Source organism: Monoraphidium neglectum, assembly GCF_000611645.1.
Source record: "Monoraphidium neglectum strain SAG 48.87 unplaced genomic scaffold scaffold00485, whole genome shotgun sequence".
Taxonomy (NCBI): Eukaryota; Viridiplantae; Chlorophyta; class Chlorophyceae; order Sphaeropleales; family Selenastraceae; genus Monoraphidium; species Monoraphidium neglectum.
Genome location: NW_014013143.1, coordinates 9,885 through 18,686, shown reverse-complemented (window position 1 = coordinate 18,686; position 8,802 = coordinate 9,885). Strand labels below are relative to the sequence as shown.

The 8,802-nt window shown below is 64.6% G+C and overlaps 1 protein-coding gene across 1 annotated transcript in view; it reads right to left on the bottom strand.

Annotated features, from left to right (window-relative positions):
* Positions 1 to 8,802, bottom strand: part of MNEG_3737 (Dynein heavy chain 7, axonemal) — a gene marked incomplete at both ends in the record, with an annotated part of 18,481 nt that continues 9,679 nt past the window's right edge. Inside the window, 21 exons of the mRNA XM_014047785.1 lie at positions 1 to 642; positions 940 to 1,071; positions 1,404 to 1,903; positions 2,134 to 2,280; positions 2,642 to 2,745; positions 2,998 to 3,242; positions 3,492 to 3,595; positions 3,784 to 3,971; positions 4,248 to 4,476; positions 4,649 to 4,776; positions 5,081 to 5,228; positions 5,457 to 5,633; positions 5,835 to 5,897; positions 6,203 to 6,326; positions 6,611 to 6,757; positions 6,957 to 7,031; positions 7,219 to 7,275; positions 7,441 to 7,491; positions 7,679 to 7,879; positions 8,188 to 8,304; positions 8,515 to 8,589. Of these exons, the coding sequence (XP_013903239.1) occupies positions 1 to 642; positions 940 to 1,071; positions 1,404 to 1,903; positions 2,134 to 2,280; positions 2,642 to 2,745; positions 2,998 to 3,242; positions 3,492 to 3,595; positions 3,784 to 3,971; positions 4,248 to 4,476; positions 4,649 to 4,776; positions 5,081 to 5,228; positions 5,457 to 5,633; positions 5,835 to 5,897; positions 6,203 to 6,326; positions 6,611 to 6,757; positions 6,957 to 7,031; positions 7,219 to 7,275; positions 7,441 to 7,491; positions 7,679 to 7,879; positions 8,188 to 8,304; positions 8,515 to 8,589 (3,654 nt within the window). The remainder of the gene's footprint in view (positions 643 to 939; positions 1,072 to 1,403; positions 1,904 to 2,133; positions 2,281 to 2,641; positions 2,746 to 2,997; positions 3,243 to 3,491; positions 3,596 to 3,783; positions 3,972 to 4,247; positions 4,477 to 4,648; positions 4,777 to 5,080; positions 5,229 to 5,456; positions 5,634 to 5,834; positions 5,898 to 6,202; positions 6,327 to 6,610; positions 6,758 to 6,956; positions 7,032 to 7,218; positions 7,276 to 7,440; positions 7,492 to 7,678; positions 7,880 to 8,187; positions 8,305 to 8,514; positions 8,590 to 8,802) is intronic.

Genomic DNA, 8,802 nt, shown 5'->3' with positions numbered 1-8,802 from the left:
TCAATCCGAGAGCTGCGCGAGCAGCGCCGCGCCCCGCATAACCCAATGTGCCGCCGGCTCCGCGCTCGGCAGGCGCACAAACGCGACAAAGTTTGTCGAGTGCCCCGTCGTTGCGAGCACGCCGCGCCGCTCGGCCGTGCGGTACAGCGGGCACGCGTACCGCCCCCCCTCGCGTATCTCCGCCGCGGGGCGGGGGCGGAACCACAGCGGTGGCGCGGGCGCGTAGAGCACCTTTGGCTCGCACTCCGCCAGCCGCCCCGCGCCCGCGTCCCACCGCGCCCCTTCCAACCACAGCCCGTGCACGTACACGCCCTCCGGCGGCGGCCGCGACGGCAGCCCCGCCGCCGCCGCCGCCGCTGCCGTCCCCCCGCCGGGCGCTGACGAGGACAGCAGGTGGGCCTCAACTGCCTCAAAGTCGTATGCCACGACGTCGATGGGCATGCCGTTGCGGCGTGCGTAGTTTTGGAGCCCCGCCGTCAGGAAAGAGTGGGGGAAGAAGAAGTACGGGAGGCAGAAGCTCGGCGGCGGCGCGCCGGAGGCTGCCCAGGCGGCGAGCATGGCTAGGCGTGCCGAGAGGTCCGCCATGTATGACGCGAGCGGCTTGAGGGACGGGTAGGACACCCTCTTCCATATCTCAGGGACCTGTTTTGGTGCGGTTTGAGGGGGGACAGCTCTCTCATTCGAAACAACAAGACCAAGGTCGGCCAGGGGGCTCATGCGTGGCGGTGGCGGCGTGGTGGTGCGCAATGAGGCTCGGCGAAAGCACACGGCCTGCTGCCAGCAAGACGTCCCTGCAGGGCCTGAATTCAAGGCGCCGTTCGTGCCCTTGCTCCTGGCCCATCGGTGCCAGTGGACCTTCCGCCTCATGCCAACGCGGCCCCCGCCAGTGATCCGGCGGCAGGGCCGGGGCCAGCGCGGAGCCCACGCGCCCCCACGCACCTGGTTGAGCGCGACGCTGCGCGCCGCCGCCTCCAGCTCCGAGCTCATGACCGCCAGCCCCTCCAGTGCGCGCTGCATCGCGGCCAGGCTGTCGCGCAAGACGCCCGTCAGGCGGTTGAAGCGCGCCATCTCCTGCGGGGGCGGGAGGGGCGGCGTGAACAACGATTGCAGAGGGCGGGCAGTGATGCGACTCTTGCCCGCCGCGGGTCATGATGAGTTGGAGCGGGCCAAAATACGAGTCGAGCAGAAGGATGGTGGCCGGGTGACTCCGACCATGAGATGCAGAAGGTGCTTCAGCTGTCTGCCCCAGCCACGGCCAGCTGGCGCCCAGGCTGCCCATCTGGCCATTTGCCCGCCCACCTCAGTCAACATAACCTTCCAGCCAATCATCCGGCCGCACCCGCGGCCGCGCCCACCAACACCACCCGCACCCGCCTCTAGCGCCTATGTCACTGGCCCCCCACCTGCACCAAGACGGTGTTCATGCTCTCCTCGTAGCACACCGGGAACTTCGCGCCCGCCGACTCGACGTCGAACGGCGCCGGCAGCGCCGCCAGGCACTCTCCCACCACGCGCGCCAGGCGCGCCTCCTCCGCCTTTGCGCCGCCGCCGCAGCCGCCCTCGCCCCCGCCGCCCGGCGCCGCCGCCGCGTCGCCGCCGCCCTCGCCGCCGCCGCCCATGGCCAGCAGGCTGCCGAGCATCGCGTCGGTCGCGTTTATGTCCTTCGCAATGTCGGCGTTGGCGTGCAGGCCGAACGCGCCGGGGTCGGCCGCGAGGGGCAGCGCGTCCACGTGGGCCAGGTAGCCGCCGCGCGGCCCGTCGGGCGGGCAGCGGTAGGCGAAGCCGGGGGAGGCGGGGGAAGAGAGGGTGTACGAGCCGGGGGCGTCGACGAGCGGCGCGCAGAGGCAGCGCTCGAGGAGGGTGGCCAGGAGGAGCCTGTCCTTGTCGTCGGTCACGCGGCCGCCTGCGCCATGCGAGGGGCGTCGAGTTGTCGGGAGGGTTTCGAGGGGCGAGGCGGGAGGCGGCGGCAGTGCCGGTGGCGGGTTTCGGGGCAAAGACTGAACCTCATTAAGTGTCAATTTGTGGAGGCGATGCCATATTACGCTGGCTTTTTTAGTCCACAGCGCCTGAAGGTGAACTCCCCACGGCCGAACCAAAGCTTGCTCCTCTGCAGGAGGTTTTGTCTGCACCCACCGTAATTGCACTCGCCGATGACGTAGCGCAGCGCCGCGAACGGCACGCCTGCGCTCTGGGCCCCTGGCTCGTCGCCGCCGACGGGCGACTCGTCCAGGAACATGCGAAGCTGCCTCAGGCTGATGCGCTGGTCCCCGTCATCGAAGCCTGGGGATGGGCGTGGGTTTGGAGTTTAAAGTAAGGGTTGCATTAAAAGGTAGGGGATGGGCGCACTCCTGAAGGGATCAGGATGAGAGTACATACGTCCAATTTGCGATGGCGCACGCTCCAAGTGGGGAGGGGCTAGAGACCCATGCTTGGAGGAGCATGGTGAGAGGGTGTTTTTGCATTCAGGACGCGCGCGCGCGCTTCGCTTCACTTTCACAAGTATTAGCCACGGCCACGGAGGTGTTGGGGCTGGGCTGGCCCAGGCAATGCGCATGCCCGGCGGCATGGGTGACGCAAGAGAGCGACCCTCGCCCGGCCTGCGCCCTCTGCCCGCACCCGCCCCCTCCCACCAACTACCCACCATAAGGAATGTTCCAGCCGAGCGGCCCAAACTGGCGCCGCTCCTGCACCAGCGCATGAAAGAACACCAGGCCAAATGCCAGGCGCTTGAAGGGCCCGGGGCGCCTGTGCACAAGGGGTAGTGCGGGGGCAGTTCAGGGCGGAGCAATCAGCAACACGTAGTCGCGCCTGGGGCAACGCCATGTGCGCATGGCCGTTGCCCAGCTGGTTTGCCACCAGCTCCTCACATCACAAGTACCATCAACACCCCGCAAGCCGCATGCGCCTGGGCCGTCCTTGCCGACGGCGCACGCACACACAATGGCTTGGTGTTCCCGCTTCGCTCACCGGCCCCTGCATGCAGAGCCCGGCACGCACCTGCAGCCCTCAAAAAAGTCATCACTGGCCAGGGGCTCCTGCCCCAGCGACCGCCTCATGTTGGCCCTGAGCCCCTGCGGCGGCTCGTTCGTCATCTTCACGCCGTTCTGCAGGATGTTCACCGGGAACTTGGGGGATGGGTATGACGTCATCCACAGGCGGAAGGAGGGGTTGGTGGTCTCGGGGCTCAGGTCTTCGCAGATCTTGTCCAAACTCGGCATCCAGCTGGGTGCCAGGTGGCAGTTCTATGGGCAGCAGCGAAAAGAATGTGAGGGCAGAGAATCGGCCAGCAGTGGTGATGCCAGGCGGGTGCTCCAGCCAGGCTTTGGCTCTTGCGCAGGTGACATCGAGGTTGGCAGCGCTGGTGTGAGCGGCAAGCCATCCAGCATCCACGCCAGCACAGCAACTTCCCAACAGCTTCCAATTTGACAGGTCTGTCTTCTTTGTCCCCTCAAAACGTGATTCTAACCCCGCAGCCTTGCCTGCAGCACGACCCAAGACCCGGCCGCGGCTGCCTCGGCGATCAGCGCGGCCGCCTTGGCGCCCTGGCCCTGGCCCAGGCTGATGGCTGACAGCCGGCTCGCCATGCCGCGCTCCCCTGGGAGGTGAGGTGCGGGTTGGGAGAGCAGAGCAAAAATCAGTTGGTGATGCTGATCACAACAGATTTTGTCTTGTACTGGACCTTTCAAACAAGACATGCCCTACCAGTCTCGGATGGTGATATGGTTATGTGTCACCAAACGTCTGTTTTTGAGGTTTCAGGTGATCTGCTGCACACCCACTTACCTGCAAACTGCGCCAGCGCCGCGGCCGGGTCGCTGCCCGGCGACAGCACGAACACCAGCGGCGTCGCCGGCCCGCTGTCGGCGTAGCAGGCGGCGAGGTCGAAGGGCGGGGGCTCGACAAACGCGCGGCCGAGGCGGGACTCGACCAGGAGCTGGGCGGCGGGCAGCACCTTGTCCGGGCGCAGGCACCTGCGCGGCCGAGATGTGCGGTTGAGGACGGCCGAGAGTCAAAGGCGCAGGCGCAGGTGCAAACTTAGGCTGAATGAATGGGAGCTGCTCATGGTTGCGGGACGCAAGCATGTGCGGTAAACAGGCGTGCAAGCAGCTGCAGCTGTTGTGAACTCGGGGGCGGCACTGCGGATGCTTGGGGTGTTGCGGCGCCGTTGAGCCACATCTCCCAGCATGCTATAGCCAGGGGTGCAGCGCAGCACCCTCGGAACCAAGGTCGCCTCGCTGCCGCCGCACCTGAGGACGCAGAGGCGCCGGAAGGGGTCCAGCGAGGCAAACAGCCCCGGCAGCGGGGCGTTCTGGGGCTCAGGGGCGTCGTACACGGCCTGCCACTCGGTAGGCGTGGCAGACACGGCCGCATCGAGCCCATGGAACGTGGGCAGCGCGGAGAGCAGCCGCAGCTGACGCCAGGAGCGGTCGACCAGCCAGGAGGGACCGGGGTTGGGCGCGTCGCCGCGCGGCTGGCCTGTGGGTGTAGCGAGCGCAAAATGCTTGAGCGTGTAAGGGATGGGACTTAGATCAGGACGCCCCTCGCTACAGGCAACGCAGGGCAAGAAATTGTGTTGGGTAATAGTCTTGTGACATCCCTCAACAGTGCTTGCACTGTGGATGATACACAAACACATGTACGGGCTCACCCAGGCCCCCGGTGAGGAAGAAGCGCCACTCGTCCGCGTCCAGCGCCCCCGCCGCCGCCATCAGCCGCGCGGCCAGCAGGAACGCAAACAGCAGCTTGTCCTTCTCAAACAGCGAGCGGCACACGTTCCTGGAGACGGCCGCATCGTTGTGGTTGAGCACCGCGTCACATTCAAAAACTTGTGAGGGAGGGACAGGGTCTGGGGGCTGTGCTCGTGAAGCATTCACACGAATGCACAGAGCCGTCCGAGGTTGCGGAGCGGCATGCACAGCTGGTGATCGGCAGCCCTCCGTGCCGCTACCTCCACCGCACGCCTAATCATCTTGAATCAGGGCCGCTGATACCGGACACGAACCTGGATGCAGAGGCTTGCCGCGACAGGTCAGGCCAGCCGACCGGGCAGGCTCATGTGTTCCCTCAGCACAGTACTCACCTGTAGAGGCTGATGGTGAATTGCCGCTGCACGGCCGCGAGCCGTGCCGCGACGTCTGCCGGGCGCTCAGCGTCGCGCGCGGCGCCCAGCAGCAGGGCCGTGAACCAGGGCAGGGAGTACTGGTACATCGGGTCGACGACGGCCAGGTCTGGGGGGTGGGTGCAGTTCGGCGCTTTCAGTAATGGATGGCGGTAAGGTCGAGGTGGTGTGTAACATGCGATGGGAGTAGCGCTTCAGATGTTGAGTGCACGCGACTGTGCGCACAGGGGCAGTGAGCAGCATGTTGATTACAGTGATCGAGCACAATAGCCCGCCGGCAGCTGCCCTGAAGCGCCCTGAGAAGTGATTGAGAAATGAATGATCCACTGTGTCCCACCTGATATGCAGAAGAACAGCGTCGAGGCATGATCCCCCGCCGGCGCGTACGCCGCCCGCGCCGCGTCGATCGCGGCCTCCGTCGCCTCCGCCTGCCGCTGCTTCTCCGCGACGTCGTTGCCCAGCGCCTTGGCCGCGGTGATGACGCCAACAGCCGTTTCATCCTCCAAGATGTTGCCTGGTTTGGTTTGTGGGTTGTGTTTCGATTGGATGCAAATGCCGGGCTTTTATTGGAGCCGGTCGGCCCACCAGGGCGCGTGGTTTGGCAGCTTTGAGTGGGTTCGTTTGTCCAGAATGCTGCCAGGTGGGACAGGCTCTGCACCTCGGCCAAACAAGCAGAAATGCAGCCGGCGACCCGCCCGCGCTCCTGTAAGCGCACCCGTTGATGATGACAGCACTTCCAGGATTCGGTCCTCAATCTCTTGCAGCTGACGCTTGTTCTCTGTGCGTGCACAGATGGCGTTTGAAGGGGGGGGTTGAGAGAGGTTGGGGCCGTTCCCCTGAGACAGGTGCATCGCGACCAGCAGTTCAAGCTTTCCCTGCTAAAGCACTCCCACATCTGGCCAGCTGTGAAAGGCACCAAGAGGAGCCTGCCGAAGGCTGTGCTCGCGCACCCCTCGCTTCCCGTTCGCGTTCCCAATCCAACAAAGCGCCGCACCCCAAAACCCAATCACTGCAAGCTTGGTGCCCCTGCCGCTCCCTCTGCCGCGTTCGCGCTCCATCCTGGCCGCTCTTGTCGACACGCACCCGCCCCGCTGACGACAAGGGCTGCCTTTTGCTCTTCAAGATCTGGCCGCTCCGCCGCCACCAGCACCCCCAGCAGCTGGTCGCTCAGGCCGCCGGGCGTGATCATGAAATTTAGGAGCGTCACCTGTGTGTGTGTGTGTGTGCGTGCGTGCGCGCGCGCATGCGTGCGTGCGTGTGTATCTGTGTGTGCATGCGCGTGCACATGTGTGTGTGTGTGTGCGTGCGCACTTGCGTGTGCCCAAACATGCACGCAGATAAGGTCAATCAGGGGTGCATGTGGGTGGCGGGCGACGCTGCACACCCTGAGAGCGAATGCACAAAACGTCAGGCGGGCGGCAAAAGCCTCCGCCTCAATCATTCGGCAGATCACGTCAGCCGCCCGCAGGTCCAGCAATGGTTCCAGCCCACATCGCCCCCGCCACTGACCTTGACAGCCAGCTCTGGAAGGTAGTGGGGGTTCCTCATCTTAGTCGTGATGTACAGCCGGAAGTCGGCGCTGTACTCCACCGCCGCGTCGCCAAGGCGGATGCAGGTGACGCCGCCCTGCTTGAAGACCTGCACGCGTGGCGGGGGTGGGGGCGCTCGTGAGGCGGGGCCGCCTTGAAGTGCAGGCAGGTATTTTGACCTACATATGTTGATGATTGCTGCCAAGTATGTGGGGATGAGTCAGGAATGTGCTGCAAGCATGCTGGCAAGCAGGAGTGTTGCGGTTGCGATGGAGGTTTTTCCCAATGTGAGGTATGTCAACGGCTACCTGTTTTGCTAGGAGTGGCTCCAGAGCAGGGTCCAGCTCCTCCCCAACATTCTCCAGCAGCACAGGGCGGCCAAACTGGCGGGGTGGTGTGTCGAGCAGGGAGGGCAGAGGGGACGATATCATGGCAGGCAAACAAGTTGTGCACTTGAGACCTGTGAAGGGTGATGCTTGCAGTCACGTGCGCCAGGATCGGCTGAATATCAAACCCCTCCTCAGATCTCTTGTTCACGCCCAGATCAGTCAGATCACCCTCCCAGATCACCTGCACCGCGTTCTCCAGGGATCTCATGAAGTCGCTGCCATTGCCCGGCTTCAAAACCTGTTTGAGGTGCCAGGTTTCAAAATCAATCAGTTTGGAGCAGCGACATTAGCCAAAACACATTCAAAGGTGGCAGCCGAGGGTCAGCAAACTTCACACTCCCCGCCTCCACCCTGGCTGGGCTCCTGCAGCACCCTGCGGGTTTGTGCCCTCACCCACACGCACCTGGAGGTTGTGGGGCCGCTCCAGGTTGCGCACCCACTTGTTGGCCTGCCCCTGCGAGCCAGAACGAGCCACACAACGGAAGTGACTGAGCTTGGCAGTGCAAAACAATCTCAGTGGTGCAACCTTGAAAACATCAACGCGACGTGAGCCCTGACCCAGGATCCAGCCCCGACCCAGATTCTGCACGAGCCTCTGCGGCCTCGGTCCGCCCACCCCGCGAGGGCAGGTGTCGCCCAACGCCGCCCGCTCCGCCCCGCAAAGGCGGGCGCGGACGCGCCTGGGGGTCTATCATGAGCGGCCACCGCCGCGCGCGGCTGACGATGATGGCGTTCTCCACGCTGAAGGCGTCGTTGGGCAGGCCCGCGATGAGCCATTCGCGCGTCTTGACGGGGGTGCCCAGGGCGGACACCAGGCTGTAGGAGGGGCTGACGGGGACGCCCTATTGTTGGTTCATGTGGGGCGCAAAGCAGCCGCGCTCCAATGAAAAATGATTGATGGGGCGGTCGGTCGATTGGTTGGTTGGTTGATCAATCAACGACCTGTGGGGGTTGCATGCACGGCAAGCAACACGAACAAAGGGACGGCCCCGCTTGTCTGCTCTGCCTCCACAACGGTGAGTCTTCCTGGTGACCGCACCCTGGATATTAGTGATATCGATATATTATATTAATAATGACCCTGGTATTCCGAAGCACCAGCCAGCGGGTGACTTGGCAGCGCGCGGCGCAAGAGCAGCCGGTCAAGCACCTGTGCAGTGCAGAGCGCCAGCGCCCCCTGGACCAGCCGGGTGCGCCAGGGGGCCGTGAACGCGCCGAGGTAGGCGATCGTCGCGGCCGCCACCAGCATGTCGCCCAGGAGGCACTCCTGTCCGGGCACGAGGACGAGGTTAGGGTCAGCTCGGCAGGCAAACTTCACGTGTAGACTTGAGTGGGCCTGACGTCTACAATGCGCAGCCAGCGGCTCGACAAGAAAGTAGGAAACCCTACCCATGCAAGGCTTGCACAAGCCTGCGGCCGTTTTGCGCGTCGCTTTGAGAGACCAGCGAAACATCAGGGGGCGGCCGCGGGCGCGCACCTGCGCCTTGGCAAGGGCCGTGGCCATCTCCTGCCACCGGGTCCGCTCGCCGCCCAGCCCGCCGATCAGCGCAGCCTGCGGCCCAAGCAGCGGGAATCCATGCGTCAACTTCTGCCGTGCATTGCTTTGGCGGGGGGATATACAGGATGGCCCATCCCACACACGGTCTTCAAGGTTTTCCCAACCACATGCAGACACACAAGACGTTGGAAACACACGCGCGCACGCACACACACACACACACACACACACACACACACACACACACACACACACACACACACACAC